We start from the raw sequence: 21,844 nt of genomic DNA on the forward strand, positions 1-21,844 counted from the left end.
AAGCAATGATGTAGAGCTGCATCTAAGATATTTTAAGGCATTGAGGGATTATTTTCATTTTAATATGTACCTGTGATACATTAAGATGGATTTTTAGAGGTTAAATCTACAACTAGTTTTTTTCACTGTGATTTTACTGGATATTTACAATTTAACAAAACAAAACAATGTGTTAAAATTGTGTAAAATGTGTAAAATTACAGTTTAAATATAATTTAAATTAAAAAGCATTTCCCAGTCTGTAATAAACATTATTTTCTTTCAAAATATATCTTTTTAAAAATTATTTAAACACAGAAGATTGATTTTACAGTCAAATGTTTCAGATTTTGATGTGCACTTTATTAAAACTAAAGCATTTTTGTGTGATTTTTACTACATTTACATGTAAAATTAATATAAATTGGTGAAGAAATTAGAAATAAAAACTATGAAGCATTCATGTTTTACAGTGCACTTCATCCCCCCCACCGTTAGACATTCTTCTTCTGTGAAGTTATGAATAAAAAACTTGCCAAAGCGTGTTGAGTGGAGCCTGAAGCTCACAGCCAGCTGATGAATGTTGATTCCTTCATCCTTGTGATTAATTTATCAGCTGGCTGCTACAGAGAGACGCCTCAGTGTTGTGTGATTTAAAATGCAGAGCTGTTCAAATACTGGCCTCATTTCAAAACACCTTTTACAGTGGCAGGATTCACTGATATTAATACTCAGAATAAACCTATCAGGAATATAAAACGCCCTCAGGGGAACATTTTTTAAATAGTATCTGACTATTAATAATAAAAATAAAATGATAAGCTGATGTTTGACCAGTTGAGTCTCTCTGACTAAACGTCTTTTGATGTTTTTTTTGTTGTGGTGATTTCTTTGCACGCTCCCTGCTGCGATGAATAAACTCACTGTCAGCCCCTTTTGTGCGCGCACCCGTGTTTAAAAAAAAAAAAAAAAAAAAAAGCTTGTTTCCAAGGTAACCAGGAGGTTGATTCGGCTCTCCGGTTTGCAGAGATGCTCCCAACAGTTTCTTTACCAGAGGAGGTCAGAGATGATAAAAAAAACCTCCAGAGTCCGTGTTCTTCACTGCAGCTCTCACATGATTAAAGATCCTCAGGAGACACTGATGGAGCTGACATCCGGCTGACTAACGTGCTGTCCTTATAAAAATCAGACCCCCCTTCCAGTTAGGAGGAGAATAACTCAACTCTGACCTGAAACCTGGATGAAAACACCTCCTGCTGCTCCACATCTGCTCCTGCTTTCATTCCAACCCCCCTCACGGCTGCTGATGCGCATGAATTCTGCAACTCAGAACCACATTTCTCCCTCAAAAATCTTCTAATTCACGCCCAGTTCTGATTTACATGATTATTCCAACAGTTTATTTTCACAGGATCAGCTTCTTCTCTGCATCATCATCATCATCATCCTCATCAGCAGCAGCAGGAAAAAAAAAAACGCCAACGCGCAAAACCCAGAGTGGTATTGATGGTGGTGGTGGTGGGGTGGGGGGGGGAAGAGCCGATACGACGGGAGCGCGCACTACCACCACCACCACCACCGCGGCGCGCATGCACAGCTGTCAGCACCAAGGACAGCAGCCGCTTCAGCCCCGGAGCGAGCAGCAGCCCAGCGACGCATCGGCGTGGATCAGTCCGAGCGGAGCGCACGGAGCAGCGGCTGGAGAGACAGCGATACCCGCCCCGGAGAGCTGGAAGCCTGGAAGGGTTTATGGTGTGACTGTTGAGTTCTGCACAGGAGAGCTTTAAAAAAAACAAAGAAAAGGTGGACAATGCGGGTTGGATCTCGGTTGACAGCCTGCTCCTAACATGCACATTCCTCCGCATTGCACATAACCACCTATTTTTTCCTTCCGTTCCCGGCCCTCCCTCCCTCCTTCCCTCCCAGCCGCCACCGCTCACAGCCGCCCACCTGGAACCTCGTCTGCAGTCGTGCATTCCGCTGGCTGAGCCGTGCCGCTGTCCAGAAGCTGGTCGAGCCGAGCCGCCACCGGGGAGAAAAGGGAGCGGGCTGCGCGGTGCTGTTCGGTGGTGGTGGTGGTCCACACGATGCGTCTGTTCCTGCTGGCGGTGCTCCTGTCGTGCTCCTGCGCTCGGGCCGGCTGCGAGCCCAAGATTGTGAACATCGGGGCCGTGCTGAGCCAGAAGAGGTACGAGCAGGTCTTCAAAGATGCCGTGACCCAGGCCAACCAGGTCTACGGCCGGGACAAGTTCAAGCTGACCGCCATCTCCGTAACGCACAAACTCAACGCCATCCAGATGGCTCTGTCCGTGTGCGAGGACCTCATCTCCAGTCAGGTGAGCTGCAGCGCGCACAGCCACCTCTGAAGCACTTCGTTTAACCGCAGTACATGTAAAGACAGTTTGCTGTTGGAGTCTGCATGAAGGTGTTACTGCTGGTAGAAAAACCTCCTACACGTCAGAAGCAGATGTTTTCTCACACATGAGCCGAGATCTGGGTGCAGTTGTGGGTAAATGTGCAATTTATAGACACAAATTGGGGTTAAATTGCATCATAATTTTGCAATTCCTAAATACAAATTGTACATTTGAGTGAACTTTAACCACATCTGCACCTAAATGTAAAGACAGTTTGCAGTTGGAGTCTGAATGAAGGTGTTGCTGCTGCGCTGAAAAACCTCCTACATGTCAGAAGCAGATGGGTTTTCTCATAAATTGCACATGTAGGTGCACTTTAGCCACAGTTGCATCCTAATTGTAAAGACAGTTTGCTGTTTTAGTCGGCATTAGGCTGTTTTGGAAAAATCTGCGACTTGGAAGTTGCAGAAAAAAAAAATCCTACATGTAAGAATCAAATGTATTTTCTCGTAAATTGCACATTTTGGTGCCTAAATGTGAAGATAGTTTGGTGTTGGAGTCTGCGTAAAGGTGTTGTCGCTTGCTGAAAACCTCCTACATGTGTTTTACATAAGCCAACATCTTGGTGCAGTTGTGGGTAAATTGCACCTAAATGTGCAATTTGTCAACAACAAATGTGGTTAAATTGCACTTCAATTTGCAATTTCAGAATACAAATTGCACATTTGAGTGAACTTGAACCACAAATGCACCTAATTGTAAAGACAGTTTGTTGTTGGAGTCTGAACGAAGCTGTTTTGAATGAATCTGCTTTTTGGAAGTTGCAGGAAAAACTCCTACATGTCAGAATCAGCTGTGTTTTCTGGTAAATTCCACATTTTGGTGCTTAAATTTAAAGATGGTTTGGTGTTGGAGTCTGCGTGAAGGCGTTGCTGCTGGCAGAAAAACCTCCTGCATGTCGGAATCAGATGTGTTTTATTTACTTGAGCCAAGATCTTGGTGCAGTTGTGGGTAAGTTGCACCTAAATGTGCAATTTATAGGCACAAAATGTGATTAAATTGCACCTAAATTTGCACTTTCTGAATACAAATTGCACATTTAAGTGAACTTTAACCACAATTGCACCTAATTGTAGAAATAGTTTGATGTTGAAGTCTGCATGAAGCTGTTTTGAAGGAATCCTGCTCCTTGGAAGTTGCAGGAAAAAAGACTTGATATGTCAGAATCAGGTGTGTTTTCTGGTAAATTCCACATTTTGGTGCCTAAATTTAAAGATGGTTTGGTGTTGGAGTCTGCGGGAAGGGTTGCTGCTGGCAGAAAACCTCCTACATGTCGGAATCGGATGTGTTTTCATACACAAGCCAAGATTTGGGTGCAATTGTGGGTATTTGCACCTAAATGTACAATTTATGGACACAAAATGGGGTTTAAATTGCACCTGAATTTGCACTTTCTGGATACAAATTGCACATTTAAGTGAACTTTAATCACATCTGCATCTAAACAGTTTGTTGTTGTTTGGGCAGCTGATACTTAATACTCCCAACTAGTCAGTCAGAACTGATGAAGCCTATTGGATGAGAGGTGAAACGTCTTCAAGGAACTCAAGCGAGTCCAGTTGTTATGATTAATCTACCAGAATAACAGTTTGTTGTTGGAGTCTGAATGAAGCTGTTTTAGAGGAGTCTGCTCCTTGGAAGTTGCAGGAAAAAAAAACCTCCTACATGTCAGAATCAGGTGTGTTTTCTTATTAATTAAATTTTTTTTGGTGCAATTTAACCATAGTTGCACCTAAATGTGAAGATAGTTTGCTGTTGGACTGCATGAAGGTGTTGCTGCTTACAGACAAAAAAAAAAAATCTGTCAGAATCAGGTGCATGTTGTCACACATGAGCCAAGATCTGAGTGCAGTTGTTGGTAAATTGCACCTAAATGTGCAATTTATATTCATAAATTGGGGCGAAATTGCACATTTAGGTGAAATTTACCCATAACTGCAGCGAGAGGTGAAGCCAGTCTGCAGCTGGAGTTGGCATGAAGGTGTTTTTGGAGGAATGTGTTCCCTGAAAGTTGCTGCATGCCGAGAAATCTTCTACATGTTAGAATCCGATGGGTTTTTATTTCGTACACATGAGCCGAGATCCATAAATTGCACATTTTGGTGCAATTTAACCACATAAATGTGAAGCTAGGTTGCTGTTGCAGTGTTCATGAAGGTGTTGCTGCTCTCAGAAAAACTTCCTACGTGTCAGAATCAGATGTGTTTTCTCACACATGAGCCAAATTGCAGATTTAGTTGCAGTTTCTTGTGTTTAAATTGCACATTTGGGTGCAATTTAACCAAAACCGTACCTCAATGTAAAGATAGTTTGCTGTTGGAGTCTGTATGAAGCTGTTTCTGAAGAATTTCTGCTACAGAAAAACAAACCTCCTACATGTCAGAATCAGATGTTTCTTAACACACAAGCCAAGATTCATGATTAGATCTAAACTCTAAACAACAACCTCCAGCAGCAGCAGACTCTCCATTCAACCACCTTGATGCACGGGGGGGGGAAGAAAAAACACACAATTCCATCTGTGTGTCCTATTTGGCACCAACTCTCCGCTCTAACACACATATTCATCCACTTAGTGTAGTTCTGATACAATGAAACTCTCCAACAGATCCATCTGTTTTCGCACAGACGTCCAAAAATAGCCCGTTTTGGTTCGGGGCAATGTCTCGGATGAGGGGGCAACTGTACATTTCAGGACACACACAGCTGCAGATCAACTGAACTGCGAAGGAGCCAGTCGAGAGTGAAAATGTGCAGTATGTCGTTCAGAATTAATGCCCTTTGCTTCGACGGCGCTGCTGCCGCTGCATGATAGTCGCAACAGGAGAGAGAAATGACTGCGGACAGTTTGATGAAACTCGGATGTGGATCAGTCACTCGGCCGCGACGTGATGCAGCCATGAGACGGAAGAAAAACTGCGAAATGTATAGCGCAGGTTAGAAATGCTTTAAAGATTTTCACCAGATGTGCTGCGGATCTACGAGACAAAACACGCTTCATGAGTTATACATGTAGGAGAGCACTGAAATGCATCGACCATCCTCTCATGTGATGCTCAACGTGGCTTTTAAAAGGCGCCAACATAATGTCAGAGCATGTCGAGGCGTGAAGTCCCCCTCGCTCTCAGTGCTTTTTCTCCCACACACATAATTAAGCTTTATGCACAAAAAAAGAGAGAGAGGGACAAAAACACCCACAGCTTCAGTGCTTCTGCTTTCATGTCCTTGGTCCTCTGCTTAATGTGATGTCTCTAATTGATACAGGCTTGTAGGATAATTCTGTCACATTGCATGAGCGTGCAGTCCGCCCATTAGTTCGTACAGATAACACCAACAATGGCTCAGCTCTTCTCTGCACACAAACAAACATACCTCTCTGGTAAATGAGCTGAATCAGACTGAAAGCCTGTATCTGAGGGTTCAATCAGATGAGATTAGCTCGTAGGTGACAGTCAGCGAGAGGAGGAAGTCTGTGGCAGATGGACGAGGAGATGCCTGGGAGCAGTCCTTGGAAGATAGACCTCATTTTTGACCCAACCATACGGAGCGCTCGTATCCAATAATCCATCCCTGCGCAGCCGTGCCAACTTTATTCCCCCTTCCTGCACATCTCCGAGGCTTTTCTCAAGTCTGTCCTCGCCGGAGTTCATTCTTTAATCAAACGCCTGCACGGCTTTGGTTTGCTTAATGCAGGAATAAGACTAAAACATCGTCGTCCTCATTCAAACAAAGGAGAGGATTTCTTTGCTCCTCTGTTCTTTGTTATAAATGAATTTGTCCCTGGCTACAATTTGCGTATCAAAAATGTTATTTTTAACCGGTTACACAACGTTTTACAGCAGCAGTTGCTCTCACTTAAGGCTGGCCGTATTGTTTTTAAAGCAGATTTGGCTCACATTAAAGCAGGAACACAGATGTTTGAGCCAAGGCTGAATTATCGACTGGGTGAAGTGGGCAGCTGCCTCAGGGACACACATGCTCAGGGGGCATCGGATGTCCCAGATTATGCAAGGCAATCAGTTTGCGATCACTTGATTATTGTCAGATATAAACGGAAACAGAAAAGGCTTTAAGTGAACTCATCTGTCTGGAGCGAATGTTGAGGTTTGGTCTGAAATCAAGCTGGAAACTTGGAGGTTTGGATCCAAAGAGGCTGCTTTTACAGAAATTACAGTTGGATACATGAATTATTATGGAATATGTGCAAATATCAATATCCACCAAATGTGAAAGGTCTACAGTCTTTATTAAATCTTTGTTTTTAGCCATGTTGTACTTTTGTATTTCTTGTCTTGCTTCTTTCATGCCTCATTTGTCTGTAGCTGCTTTACCATGTAAATTTCACCGGTTAGGGATCAGAAAGCTCATCTTGTCTGAGTATCTTAGCTTATTTGTCTTAGCTTAGCCTAGCCTATCTTAGTTTATTGTAACTTAGTTTATCCGAGCTTATATTATCTTTTTAGCTTTATCATAGCGTACCTTAGCTTATCATAGCTTATCTTGTCTTAGCCCATCTTAGCTTGTCTTAGCCTATTTTACCCAATATACCTAGCATAGCGTATCTTTGAGGATCTTATCGTATCTTTGCCCATCTTAGCTTATCTTAACCTATCTTAGCTTAGCTTATCTGAGCTTATCATAGTTATTTTGGCTTAGTTTAGCGGTCCTTAGCTTATCTTAGGCCATCTTAGCTTATTTTGGCCTAATTTACCTTATTTTAGCTTAGACTATCTTGCCGTATCTAAGCTTATTTTTGCCTGGCTTAGCTTAGCTTATTTAGGTTTTTCGTGGCTAATCTTAGTTTAGTTTATCTTGTATATTCTTAGCTTGTCTTAGCTTGTCTTAGTTTAGCTTATCCCGTCTAAGTTTATACTATCTTATTGTGTTATATATTTTGTTCTCTAAATATCATGTTCATCCTAGTAACGAGGCACGGTGAATGATTTTGTTGTTGTCGTTGTTGTTTTCAGCTCCCATAGAGTTGGACTAACAATGTACATGTTTGTTTACGTATGCGTGATAAATATTTCAACATGCTTATGTGTTGTAGTCATGTTAATGTCTTATTGTTTGGATAAAACAAGCAAGAATGACTAACTGCTGCACGTCCAAACTCTTCATCAGAGTAGGAGGAGTGCTGTTACCGCTTTACCGTTTCTTTGTCCTAATGTCGATGTCAGAATGACAGAGTGTTGTTCTTGTGCATCTCTGCAGGTCTATGCCATCCTGGTGAGTCACCCTCCACAGTCCAATGACCACCTCACCCCGACGCCTGTCTCCTACACTGCAGGCTTCTACCGCATCCCGGTGGTGGGGCTCACCACCCGCATGTCCATCTACTCCGACAAGGTGAGTGATGGATGAGGGCCACGTGAAGGGAGATGGAGGAAGAGGAAAGAGAGCGAACGCAGAGCGAAGGAGTGAGCGGCTCCCCCGGGGCGTCTTCAGAAGCCTCCTAGATTAAACGTCCCATCACTGTCCATTAGCGGAGCTGTGATTAAATGGGCTTCCAGCTGAAATTTGAAAGAACATCATTAATAATGCCTCCGACCTGAGTTACGTTTTTATGAAGCACATGCCGCCGAAATGAAACTTTAAAGCAACCGCATAAATAAAATGCCAAGGACTTAAATAGACCTTAAATCGAGTTATCAAAGTGACACGGCCCATAATCTTGCAAATTAAAGGAAATCAGAAGCATTAAATTCCAGAGATTTAAGGAAGCCTGAGGGGGTCTGAGCATAGATCAAGAGATAATGAAGGCGCTTTATGCTTCTTCACATGATGTTCATCCACTGGGTCTGACATTTGTTTACCGCTACAAGAAAGTTCTTCCTCTTTAATTTGTGGTGTCACTGTTTCTAAAGCTACAGGCATGAGTAGAGCCATAAAAGAACATTATATGATCAGAAATATGCAGATGCCCAAATGTTGCTCTCATATAAATCCCAAACTGTAATCTGATGTTCAAACAGCCTGAGGCCCGGTTGTTCAGATGTAATTTGATGGGATTTGGGGGATTGGATTGGATCAAATCTTGAAAATAGGTTGTTCTAAAGAAAAAGGGTTTTGAAATTAGATTAGATCATATAATCCGGTCGTAGTTTCGATCTGGATCAAATCTTCAATATGTGTGGGATAAAACTGTTTAGAGGGATATCTGAGATTATCATGATTCCAGACAAAGGGTGGATTTCAGGGCAAAACGTAACAAAACTTAGATGATATTTGGTTTCATGCTGCATCTCTACATTTGTTTATATTTTGCAATTCAGTTGTTTTAGATAGAGTAGATTTTTGTTTATCTTGTAAGCCTTTTAGGACAGTAAAGTGCACAAAATTGGATACTGTCTCCATAAATGAATCCCCCAAACAGCCATCAATAGAAAAAAAGCAAACATACTTTAAACTGTTATTAATCAGTGTATGGTGATTCTCTCCTAAAAGCAACCCAGTCCTTCCACAGACATTCCTTACTTTAACTATTGGACATTTAGCCTTTTCTTGATTTAAAACACACAAATGTGTCAATAATGTGTACTCAGGCTGTTTAAAAGTAATTGAAAATGGAATTTTATCGGAGTTGTGTTGTTATATTTCAGATAAAACCCTTAAAGTGACCCCATGCTGGCTGTTTCCACCTGCTGGTCTTTTCATCATTAGTTGTAACATGTCGTCCTACGTAGAGTGCTGGCCATGTTACAAAATGTTAGAGAAATCTTGGTCAGGATCATTCCAACTTGGACTGGACTTACTTGATCCCAGATAACAAAACATGGGGTCATTGTGCTCCAGGTTCAACTTTTTGAGCGACTGTGCCCCCAAGGAAAGGGGCGTCCACATACTTTTGGCCATGTTGTACCTTTTTTAAAAAGGCCAAAACCTCAATCTGATGCAGGTTTTGACTTCTTACTGTGCTTCTACCATTAAAAATTGAGTTGTTGTTTGCATCTTTAGAATGATCCAAAGCTGTAGCGGCTCAACTGTTGAGTTTCAGGATCGTTGATCAAAAAGTCGTTGGTTTAATCCCCAGTGCTGCCATTTCTAAACTGGTTGAATTTACTATGATTTGCATTGTTCGTAGCTGCATCTAGTGAGAGAAAATCTGGACTTACTTGATCCCAGATAGAATAACATGGACCTATTCTCTTCCTGGTTCAACTATTTAACCAACTGTGCCCCCAAGGAAAAGGTTGTCTACATACTTTTGGCCATATTGTACACAAGCATATATTTTTGTACTTGTTTTAAAAGGGAAAAAAAATCTCCACTTGTGGCAGATTTTGTCTTCTTCCTGTGCTTCTTTCATTGAAAATGTATTTGTAATGGCATCTTCAGAGTGAGCCAGAGCCATGGTGAATCAACGGTTGAGGCTTTGATGTTACTGAAGGTTGAAGGATCAAACACCAGTGGTGCCATTTACAAACTGATTGAACTTACTGCCATTGACAGTGATCATGGCTCTTTATTTAGAGCACTAGTCATCCAGGTTTGAGTGACTTGATCCCAGATGGGAAACATGGGCTAATTATCCTCCTGGTTCATCTTTATGACAACCAAGAAAAGGGTGTCCACATACTTTTGGCCATATTGTACCAAGCATGTATTTCTGTGCTTGTTTTACGCGGTAAAAATCTCAACTTTTGGTAAATTTTTTCTGTTGTAGTTGCTCAATGGTTGTTATTTTTTATTATATATTTTATTATCACTGATCAAACCCTTCCTGCCATTTCTAAGCTGATTGAACTTACTATTATTTACAGTGTCCATCGCTAGGAGCCTACATTGCAATATGTAGTCCCACTCATGAAAAGTCTGAGAGAAATCTGGACTAACTTGATCCCAGATGGCAAAACACTGGGTAATTCTCCTCCTGGTTCAACTTTTTGACCAACTATACCACCAAGGAAAGGGTGTCCACATACTTTTGGTCATTCTGTACCAAGCATATGTTTTTGTACGAGGCAAAAATCCACTTGTGGCAGGTTTTGTCTGCTGTAGTTGCTCAACAGTTGTGGTTTTAGGTCACTGATCAAACCCTTGCTACCATTTCTGAGCTGATTGAACTTACGATAATTTACAGTGTTCATAGCTAGGAGCCTACGTTGCAATATTTAGTCCCAATCTTGAAAAGTTTGAGAGAAGTCTGGACTAACTTGATCCCAAATGGCAAAACACAGGGCTGCCATTGTTGGGCCCTTGAGCAAGGCCCTTAACCCTACCTGCTCCAGAGATGCCTAATCATGGCCAACTGGGACACACAAAAGTGCTGTGTTGTATTTGTGGCAATCCAAAGGCTGCTTCTTCTTAATCGCTTTCTGTTTTTTCCTGCTCGGTGCTCTTCAGAGTATCCACCTGTCCTTTTTGCGGACAGTCCCTCCCTATTCCCACCAGGCTCACGTCTGGTTCGACCTGATGCGCGAGTTCAACTGGAACCACATCATCCTGATTGTGAGCGACGACCACGAGGGCCGGGCTGCTCAAAAGAGGCTCGAGACCCTCCTGGAGGAGCGAGAAACAAAGGTGAGACGCTCCACCCGTCCAATCACATGAACGTGCGAGTGCGTTAAAAAAAAAAAAAAAAAACAACAACCAAAAAAAAAACAGCAAAAAAAAACAACAACAGGCTTTTTTTAAGCTCAAAGGTCTTCTATGTATGTAACTGTTTTCCTTTCTGTTGTGTGGACACATCTCTTTCTCACCATTGTGTAAACATTGGCTAACATTCCTAGAGACATCAACAGCGTCTAATGTGGTCTAATCTGACGAAAGTTTGTATGTTTATTTGCTCATCTTCACGTTGCTTTTCGCCATAGTCCAAATTATCCTGTGTCTATCCACATTGGGAGCCAAATAGCGGACTTTAACATGGGGCTTTGCAAACCATCACAGACTGGTGGTTGTTAACTGAGGCTTCATTTATTGTGCTTGTTTTTTTTTCTTGCTACGTCAAGATACGGGACTTCTTTTTTTTTTTTTTTTTTGTGGCTTTTTCAGATAGCGCTGATGCATCCATTTTAAGTATAGCTCTGAGCCGTGTATGTGGGTCAGTGAAATGCTGATCTTTGAGCCAAAACAGACTTGAGTATGAGAGGATGTTTGCCCTTTAGGAAAAGAGAGAGAGAGAGAGTTAGAAAGAGAGGAAGTAAGAAAAAAAAAAAAAACAACTGCTGTCTGTTTCAGCCATTTAATCAGATGATATCACCCTGGGATATGTTATTTTCTTTATACTCCGATGCTCGTCCCTCTCTGGGGCTCTCTGCTGTAATTGTGTGGCAGGGTGAAATGAGTCCTGATTCAGAGATTTTAATTAAATCAGGAGCTGAAGAGACACTAAGTATGACACACACCCGAGGTAGTCTGCAAGACGGAAGCCGCGGTTAAAGCAAAAGCTGCTTAAATTAAAAGAGGCTGGGATGGGCACCGGCGAGCTACCACTCTGAAAGCATCGCGCTGGATCGTGTGTCGGTTTGGACGGCGACAGCACCCAGGCTCGCATCCTGCACTTCAGATATAAATTAGTGTATTAAAAGCCTTTGATGAGAGGCCGTGAAGTTCCTTTTCTGCATTATCTGAATTTGGATGTGAAAATGGACCCATCTGTGCAGCCAGTTGAGCCTCGCAGTGCCGAGAGAAGTTGCTGCAACTCTAATTATGAATATATTTAGTTGTGACTGCAGTGCCAGTTTGAGGAGGATTCATTGGAGAGTCTTTGGCAGTTTTCTGTACAAAATCCCACAAAAGTAAAACAACAATTGAATCTCCTAATGCGTGTCCAAATACGTGCCCCGCTGCTGTCTGTTAACAATAAACGACGACACCACAGACGTCCGCTAAGGTTCATTTAGAGTTAATCCCACAGCAAATATCACCCGCCAGTGTACATATTAATCCGTAGCTGAAAATAGTCTCCAACAACTGCACGATCTTGACATTTCCTCGACACTCCCAGCTGAGCCTTTTTTTTCCCCCCTTTTTAAAAAAAAAAAAACGAAGCATGATATGAGGAGAACTGTGCCTCAGGCTGGGAGCTACAAACATGGTGGAGTCATAAAGTATTGACAGACGGACTAACGTATTCCTGGGTTTGGCCTTTGCGTGGGATTCTCACACGAGAATGAGAGAATATAGAAAAACGTCTTATTCTTGTGGTGCTGCAGATATAAAATTCGATCGAACATCTCATTTCTGTCTGAGGTGACATCTGGGGATCTGTTTTTCTTGGCGCAATAACAAAAGCAGACAAAATCACTCCCTGAGAATAATAAAAACGGCTCTAAGTCATAAAAACAAGCTCTTTTATTGTAGTTTTCTTTGGAAATTGCGCATCCAGCAGCAGCTCGGCTACTTTTAGCCGATGTTAAAGGATGTTAGATTCCAGTGGAGAGGTGTTGGTGTTGTGCCACATAAACTCTAACTAAATGTACATGTTATTTTTAGCTTGGTGCTAAGTCTTTAGGGAGGTCACGCAGCCGCTGGGGGATCGCTGTCACCACCAGCAGAGCGGCTCCGGACACAGTGGACTTAGAGAGCAAACGTGACCAACACAATGTGAAATATTAATGTCTGGCTGCGGATACAAAAATAGTGCGCCCAAAAAAAAACTCTTGGGGTGGAGGGAAAAAAGACAAAGGCAGGTCTCCTTGTGTGCAGTCTGCAAGAATATTAAGGCTTTTTAGCAGACATAGATGCAAAAAGAATCTAAAAACGTGACTAGAAGGTGCAAAAGGTTAATAATTCATCCTAATGTTTTAGGTTCGCCTGCAAAAAAGTGGAAAAAATAACTTCAGAGGGGTGATTTCATCCGATTTGAGTTCGTCAAGGTCTTAGTTTTTCATCATTTTTTGCCTTTATTTGATGGGACAAGGACAGAGATGGAGGACAGAGCGGGAGGTGACAGGAGCTGAACTGCAGACGTCTTAACTATTTTGCCTCTGGGACGTTGGAGTGACGTCAATCTGCAGCACGTTCGCTGATCTTTGAAAATATCACAAAATCAGAGTGAATCACACGACCTTCAGTTGGTTATTTCAGTCTGAAATCGGTCACTCACTCTGCTGTCATTCCTAAATTTGGATGCAATAATTGTAGAATTAGTCAAATTACCAGGATTAGTGCATAAAACAAGAGCTTTATGTTGCAGGACAGCTACTGGACGGCATTCGCTGTGAGTTGTGAGCGTGCCGGCTGAATGCGTTGCCGTGCGGTCAGCCTTCGGTGCAGCGAGAGAGTCAGAGTGCACTGAGGTGTGCAGCTGTGAATCCAGGCAGCTGTGCAAGAAAAGCCTGTGAAGCAGAAAGATGCTGTATTTATTCTCTTGCAAAATGGCTCCCAGTCTCAGGCGGGGAATCCCGAGTGGCTTCTTCTTCTTCTCTCACAGAACAGCGAGTCCGAAATGGTGACACCCGATACTCTGAGTGTAGTTTAACCTGTTTGTGCTTTTCGTATTGCTAACATACAGTCTTTACGCTGCTTCAGACCTTGATCGGACTGGAGTTCTACAACCAATGAAATGCTGCAGAAAAGAGAAAGCAAAATGTTTTTTGCTGCTTAAGTTCTGGTGCTTTCTGAAGCTTTTTCAGCCACAACTTATTAAGTCAAATTTAAATATTTAAATCTTGCAGCATTCTTTCTTTTGTCAGAGTGTGGCCATTGATTCACCAGATCTGTGTAATTTGGAAGGAGGACACAGTTTTTAGTAGATTTTGTTCCAGCATGTTTAGGTTCAAGTGCCTCTTTTTCCGGCTTTTGTCACTTGCGACAAACAAACTGCAGCACTTAGCCGAGCTTTAGAGGATCGCGTTCGGTCGGACGAAGCTAAGTATAGAAACCAACTTCGTCCTCTGTTGCCGGCTCTCGTGAAAACGATGTTGCACGAGCAGATGGTTGTCGAGATTAGCAGCGTCCTTTGTAAGCGTGCCATCCTGCAAAACATTTAACGAGCCTCTTTGTGGGTTTTTTTTTGTTTTTTGGAAGCCAAAAATGTGACTCGGTGTGTCCTTGAATTATTCGACATAATCCAATAAGTTAGAAGCACACATGATTTTTAATCTCTGATGTTCTTTGCAAGCCCCACTGTTAAAGATCCCAATTTGAAGCAGAAAAGTGGAGATTTGTTGGAATGCTTTACTGCCCTCCATTTTCAACTGTTTATAATATTTTTCTGTGTCTGCATATTTTCTCTGTGCACATTACTCATCAGAATAAAAAAAGGAACTATGAAAACCTCGACCAACTGTCCTATGACAACAAGCGAGGACCTAAGGTATATTTGCATGGTCAATGCACGCCGCCCACCAACTTTCCAATCGTAGCAACTAGAAACCAGCCCAAACCAGTCACCAGCCGACCCAGAAATGTCCCCTTCTCTTGGTAGCACGTGTTTTCTTTAATTTTTTACTTTGAGACATTTCCTCTATGATTTAAATGACGAATGGTTTTGTTATGAAAAATCTATAATTTCTCGGTCATCACAGTAAAAAAAAAAAAAAAAAGATGTCAGTGAACAGCGCCCCGCTTTTATCATTTTCATTTTCTCCTTCAATAAAGGAATGCATGTACTCAGAACACACTCTCTCTCTCACACACACACACACTCACAAAAAAAAAAAAAGAGTTTGCAAGTTCATTCCTTTGTGGAGAACCGGTAGTGTGGGATAAAACCGTTTCCCAGATGCTACTTCCTCCCGTTCTGTAGCACTTCCCTAGTTTTCAGCAGTTTTTTGTTGGGGGAAAACGTCCTCCTCACCCCCCTCTCACCCGTTTTTAGTTACTGGTTGCATTGACCTTCTTCTTCCCCCCTTACCTAACACATGCACGTCCTTCTTTGGAGCCTTGATAACCCTCAGTTTGCATGCGAAACAAATGCAAAAGTTTTTTTCCCTTCAAAGCTTTTTCTTTTTTTTTTTTTTTTTTTTACTTTTTTTACTTTTCAATTTTTATTTTTTTAGTTCAGCCGGTTCCCCCCCCCCTCCTCCTCCTGGATCGCTTTTCCTTTTTAATCTCTGTCTCTCGTTTTCAAACAAAATCGGCCAAGCTCGAAACCGAAGCAGGTAAAGAGAGGCAGCATGGTGTCTGAGGTAGAGGGGGAAAAGTAGCTGGCTTGACCTTTCTTATGCCCCAATCACAGGCAGAGAAAGTCCTCCAGTTCAGCCAGGAGACTAACTTAACTGCCCTGCTGCTGGAGGCGAAAGAGCTGGAGGCCCGAGTCATCATTCTGTCCGCCAGGTGAGACTTTCACCCCCGATTACACATCGCTTCATCCAGATTGGCCGTATTTACTGGACACATGCTTAAAAGCTGCCCTGGAGGCTCCAAATGGATGCACTGAGATAAAAGTGAGCTAAAAATGCAATGTGTGGATCTTTATATTCAATTTTATAGCCTGATTTGACAGCAATTTTTCAAACATTTTCTTAGGAAATGTGTCTAAAATGCTGTAGAAGACGCACCTACATTCCCTCTGGATGTAATAAAGCAGTCATGCAGAAAAAGGTCAACTCACAAAACAAGCTAAAGGTCTCTGCTGCTCTTAACCGTCGCTCACTTTAGTTCCTGAAGCCCACCGACTGTCGGATACAGTTTCATCTGATCCTGCGTTTTAATGCTTCAATATTTAAACGCATCATAAAGCTTTAATTAAACATTAGAGAGCTGAATGCAAAATATCCAAGAGGTACAATTAAAGTGGATTTTTTTGTACGTTTAAAGCTACTTAAGTGAAAAAGAAATGCTCAAATCCTTAAACAGCTCTGTAGAGTATAATGAAAGAAGGCAGGATGCTCAGGTTGGAAATGCAGGAAAAGAAAGACTTTTATCGATACCTGCAGATGCAACAAACGCGAGTGCATGTCTGATAGAAAAGTATAAAGCTCAGATACTTAGAGTCATGCATATTTAAAGGTCTATCAAGCCTTAAAACACAATCATCTTCTTGCATTATAAAAAAATGACAGATGCAAGAAGGGATGCTTATGGAGGTTTTAATGGAGGTAGACCAGCTCATGGAAACGGGATGGAAACACAAAAGCTGCTCCCCTCAATATCATCATCTTTACAATTAGTGGTCAACTGATATGTGTTTTGTAGAGTCAATACTGATACCGATTATTAGCAAGATAGATATTTGAAACAGTTGCAGTAAAAATGAAAATGTTGGGTTCAGAAGAAAAGCAAAACTTCAACACAAATCTTCCTTGAAATGCATTTGTTTGTTCCGTTTAAATAAGCTATACAACATTTATCTTTTATCCTAACCAACCTGTGATACTCATCAAGCCAAAGAGCCAAACATTTGGAAACCATTTCTATAGTTTTTTGGATTTGGAGGCCCATACATGCTTCCCTACAACACAATTTTAAAAATGAAATAACTACAAAAGTAAGACTGTATATGTTGGGTAGAAAACTCAAGAATAGTTGACAAGAGCGATAAATATTTAATGAATGAACTGCTTGTGGCTAAAAAGAGTCTAACCAGCACATGAGCTCAACTCTGGTCCGTGGAAAGCAGTTCTCAGTTCGCACCATCAAACTGAATCAAATAAAAAAATGGGTTTGAAACTTATTCAATTCAATTATTCATTTTTTTTATTACTCCGCAAGTGCATGTTTGTCTCTCAGTTAAATTTTTAATTGTCTGTGTTTCAGAATTAGATTTTTTTGGGGAAAAAATTTCAGACTTGTGGTTGGACCGTACCATTAACACCCGAGGGGGGTCCACAGCCACGGACCCAGTAGAACAGTTGCATTATGTATGTAGGACATCTGACCATGCAATAATTTATGGGGCTACACTATTTCGGGAGAGTTTGGACACATACGTGAGCATTTTTCAGACTGGAGTCACGACCCAGTGTGTCGTCATTGTTGTTGTTCAGATTTAAAGCAGAGAAACAACCTTCAAACCCCCTTCTGAAGACCCCGACTGGCCCAGAGGGGGACTTTGTGTGGGTGGTGATATAATCCTGAAGCACAACCAACAGTCTGATACAATAATGAAAGTATAAACAATATTATTATTTGTTTTGTACACTTTATTTATCCTGCAAGGGGGAATTCTCTTTTCAAACATCCCAGCTCGTTAAGACGCTGCAGTCCGAGCAGAAAGGCTTAAAGGCTTTGCTCAAGGGTCCCACAGCAGCAGCTCGCCGATGCGCTTGAACTCCTGACCTCCTGTTTATTAGCCCACAGCCTCCACCACTGAACCACCACCATGTCCACAGCGTAGCAGATAAATTGTTGCATGCTAATGTGCTGTACAGTAAGCTAACGACATGATGCGGTTGCACGACTCGTTCGTGGCTCGCTTTAGACTCCCCCCAGGCGGTCATGGTACAGTCCAACCACAAGCCAAAACACAGCAAATAGGACTTTTTAAAAATCATTTTATTTTTGTTCAAAAATCTAATTCTGAAGCAACAATGCAAGTGTGGACAATTAAAAATGGAACTGAGACAATTATCCATGTGTGAAGTTAAAATGAAAGGATAATGAAAGTTAGAAACATCCATCCATCATCTATACACCACTTAATCCTGACTGGGTCGAGGGGGGCTGGAGTCTATCCCAGCTGACTTAGGGTGAAAAGTTAAAAACAAATTTACTGATTTATTTTGATTGTGTGACTTGAGCAAAGAACTGCAAAAAACATCACACAGACTAAACTTTAAATGCATGAATGAAATTATTTTTTGAAATAGAATGGAAAGGCTTTGTTGTTAATAAATAAATGTATAATGAAACTGGAAATGCTTCTCCTTAAGTTCAAGACAGTTCGGGCATCAACAAAAGCATTTATTTAAAAAAAATGTTTTGCATGGTAGACAATAAATAATGTATTAATGTTGCACCAGTAGAAAAATGCATTGTAGAAATGTTCTTATTGCACAACGAATAGGGGGGTAATCACTGTCACAACACCCCATAGACCTGATTTAATGTTCCCATTGAGCAAGTCATTAAAAAATAACATTTTTGTTTGATAGATTTTTTATTTTTTATATATGTCTACTTTTTATTGATTATTTTGAGATTCATAGGAAACATGGATGCATGTTAATTGCCAATAAAAGTATATGAAAAGAAAAACTGCTCAAATTTAAGAGGAAAAAAATCGAACAGCAAGCAAGTACAAACCCAAGTATGCTGATATTTTACATATTAGTCCATGTTGGGGCTGCAAGGTGGTGCAGTTGGTAGCACTGTTGCCTTGCAGCAAGAAGGTTGCCGGTTCGCGTCCCGGTGGGGGCACCGGAATCTTTCTGCGTGGAGTTTGCATGTTCTCCCCGTGCAGCGTGGGTTGTCTCCGGGTTCTCCGGCTTCCTCCCACACAGTCCAAAAACATGTTGAGGTTAATTGGTGATTCTAAATTGTTCGTAGGTGTGAATGTGAGTGTGCTTGGTTGTCTGTCTCTAAGTGTAGCCCTGTGATAGACTGGTGACCTGTCCAGGTGTCCCCTGCCTTCACCTTGAGTCAGCTGGACTCCAGCCCCCCATGACCCTAGTGAGGATTAAGTGGTGTATAGATAATGGATGGATGGATAGTATATATTGCTCTTGTGTGTACACATGTATGAAGGTACAGTTCAGGTTTCAATCCCACAAGAAAACAACTAAAACTGATTATTAAACCTGGAATCACCCCAAAAACAATCCCTGTATGTCCTCTTTACTCCTACATTCATCCCCCTCTGGTATGAAAAACACTCTTTCTTTATCTTTTCTCTTCAACGTCCCACCAGTGAGGAAGACGCTGCTGCAGTGTACAAGGCTGCCCGCTTCCTCAACATGACTGGCTCCGGCTACGTGTGGCTGGTGGGCGAGCGCGAGATGTCGGGTAAAGCCCTGAGTGAGGCGCCAGACGGTACGTTCATCCAACAGAGATCGGTGGGAATACGGTAGTTAGCCTCGGCTTTGCTGCGAGGCCCAAGCGCAACCCGTGCGGGATTAGAGAGATTAACCATTTACCGGTGGATGCATTATATGATTAACTGCTTGTTGAGCGTTTAAACGTTTAAGCATCCTTGTGTTTAAAGGTTTAAACGGTGGCGTGTGTGTGTGTGCCGGCACTCAGTTTTTTTTATTTTGATCCAAAGCTAAAAAAATCACTGTGCTGTTCTGCCGTATTAATACCCTGGTTTCTAATGAAGGGAGAGGTTTGCTTCAGGTAGAATGGTAAGCTACAACAGCCTTTCTTGTCTCTCTCTCTGTGGATTCTTCGCACACGTCTCACAAGATTTTCTCACTTTGTGGTCACAAATGTCGACCGTCTTTCCCCCCCAGGCACTCCGACACAACCAAACCCCTGCAGAGCGTTTGTTGTCCTGTCCACGTCCACTTTCTCTCACCTGTCACACTGCAGCTTCTCATGGACCTGGTTGCAATCAGAAAACTTAGCTGAAGTTGGATTGTTGCTTGGTTTAAATTTAGGCCTGACGGTGTTTTTGTTTAGTAGAGACACTTTGCCTGTGCTGATTCCTCAAACCTTTTTGCTGGTAGGGCTGAAAACAAAACGTATAAATCCAACTTCAAGGGACTCTTTACACATGCTGTGAAAAGGTCTACAGTGGCAACATCAGAAAAAAGCGATCCATTTATTTCCTGCTGCCTCGTCTCATAAATGACAAGTTATGAGACGGTTTTATTAAAGTTATCCTCGCAGAGATTCACAGGCAACAAAGATGGATCAAGCAACTGATGTCTGACCTTTCTTCGGGATGTCTAAACCGGAGGCCCTATAAGTTTTTTCCTCCACTTTGCGCATTGCAAAAGGATCCTGACAGGCTGTAGTCGGCTCGGGTGGGTGACTTTTCTCTGTTGTTGGCCTGGCCTCAGGTCTGATCGGCCTCCAGCTCATCAACGGGAAGAATGAGTCAGCCCATATCAATGATGCGGTGGCTGTGGTGGCTCAGTCCATCCAGGAGCTCTTTGAGAAGGAGAATATCACTGAACCCCCGAGAGGCTGCGTGGGCAACACCAACATCTGGAAAACAGGGCCTCTTTTTAAACGGTGAGCTTCACTCAGACACTTTTTTGATGTTACGGTTTGATTATAAGGACAAATCTCTCTCTCTCTCTCTTTGTTAAAAAAGATTCAGGATCAGCAACTTCGACATCAAAGCATCCCTTTTTAAAAAATAAGTTACATAACCTAACCTGTGAGTTGCAGTTTTTGTCACTTTTGACTTGAAATCTGTCTTTTAGATTCACTGGTTTATCAGGTTTTCCAGAATAAACCCTCTCTTTGTGACTTCCAAAATGCAGCATCTGAGTTTCAGCTGACCCACTTTGCTGTGGCCTCTCAGCAGCAGCAGCAGCAGCAGAACAAAAAATAAACGCACTGTTTCGAAACAGATGCACCAACAAATATCATCCCGGCTCAGCAGCCAGTGCAGCTCTGCCTCGCTGGTTATGCTTCCAACAAAAAATGCCTTGAATCAGCCGTGCACTGAATCGAGAGTCAACACAATGCTCTGTTACACCGCTGATATGAACACATGAACACATGCGTCTCGTTTGTTTGCCGCAGGGTGCTGATGTCGTCGAAATACCCAGAAGGCTTCACGGGACGAGTAGAGTTCAATGACGACGGGGACAGAAAATACGCACACTACAGCATCCTCAACTACCAGAAGACTCGGCTCATCCAAGTCGGCATATACAACGGAACGCAGGTACCCTGACAGACTGGGAGACTCAGACTCACGGTCTAAGTAGGCTGCATCGACACCAAGTCATCTATTTCCTTATTTATAGTGGACATGAAGACCCAGCTTTCTATCTATAGTACAATGTAGTTAATGTGGGGCAGCTCCACATTCCTCAGTGTGTGCAAAGAACACAGTTCAGCCAAAACTAACTGGATGCTGCAGCAGTCAGTTAAAGCTGCTTTTGGTTATTATATTGTAATAAAATGGAGCATACAGCCCGTATGTAACACCTGAAAGGGCCTATTTAAAAAGTTACTGAATATGATTGTAAAAAAGCAGTTTTTCACCACAGTCTGATGAGAATGGAGGTTTCAAAGAGGTCCTATTTTACTCTTTAAGCCTCAAAAATACTCTAAACTTGAGAAACTACCAACTTTTTTTCCTGCAGTTAACACTGTTGACTGTGTTTAACTCTAGGTGGCAAACTAGAGCCGCATGTACAGTCCAGAGCAAAAGTTTACATACACTAGTAAAGACCACGGATATGATGGCAGTCTTGACTTTCCAATGAATCCTATATCTCAGAATTTTCTGTGATGGACTGATTAAAACGTGAAAAAAAAGAAAACAATCATACACTTTTGTTCTTTCATAGATCTTGAAATAATCCGATGGGTCAAAAATAAACACACTGCAGCTTGAATGATCAGTTTTGGTAATGCAGAAAGTGGTGGTAATCAAGTTTTCTTTGTAGCATGACCTCTTAACTTTGGGTGAGTAAACTTTCTGAATTAGAAGC

General features: G+C 42.0%; 1 protein-coding gene across 4 annotated transcripts in view; it reads left to right on the plus strand.

Annotated features, from left to right (window-relative positions):
• Positions 1 to 2,066: 2,066 nt before the first annotated feature.
• Positions 2,067 to 21,844, plus strand: part of grin1a (glutamate receptor, ionotropic, N-methyl D-aspartate 1a) — a 38,876-nt gene continuing 19,098 nt past the window's right edge. For 2 of the 4 annotated variants that reach the window (XM_008291756.1, XM_008291758.1), the window contains exons 1-8: positions 2,067 to 2,315; positions 7,611 to 7,745; positions 10,743 to 10,919; positions 14,599 to 14,661; positions 15,526 to 15,623; positions 19,138 to 19,259; positions 20,231 to 20,405; positions 20,925 to 21,069. In XM_008291756.1, coding sequence (XP_008289978.1) covers positions 2,067 to 2,315; positions 7,611 to 7,745; positions 10,743 to 10,919; positions 14,599 to 14,661; positions 15,526 to 15,623; positions 19,138 to 19,259; positions 20,231 to 20,405; positions 20,925 to 21,069 — 1,164 coding nt within the window. The remainder of the gene's footprint in view (positions 2,316 to 7,610; positions 7,746 to 10,742; positions 10,920 to 14,598; positions 14,662 to 15,525; positions 15,624 to 19,137; positions 19,260 to 20,230; positions 20,406 to 20,924; positions 21,070 to 21,844) is intronic. The other 2 variants (XM_008291757.1, XM_008291759.1) reach the window with 1 other exon arrangement.

This window comes from Stegastes partitus, unplaced genomic scaffold, assembly GCF_000690725.1.
Source record: "Stegastes partitus isolate 25-593 unplaced genomic scaffold, Stegastes_partitus-1.0.2 Scaffold761, whole genome shotgun sequence".
Taxonomy (NCBI): Eukaryota; Metazoa; Chordata; class Actinopteri; family Pomacentridae; genus Stegastes; species Stegastes partitus.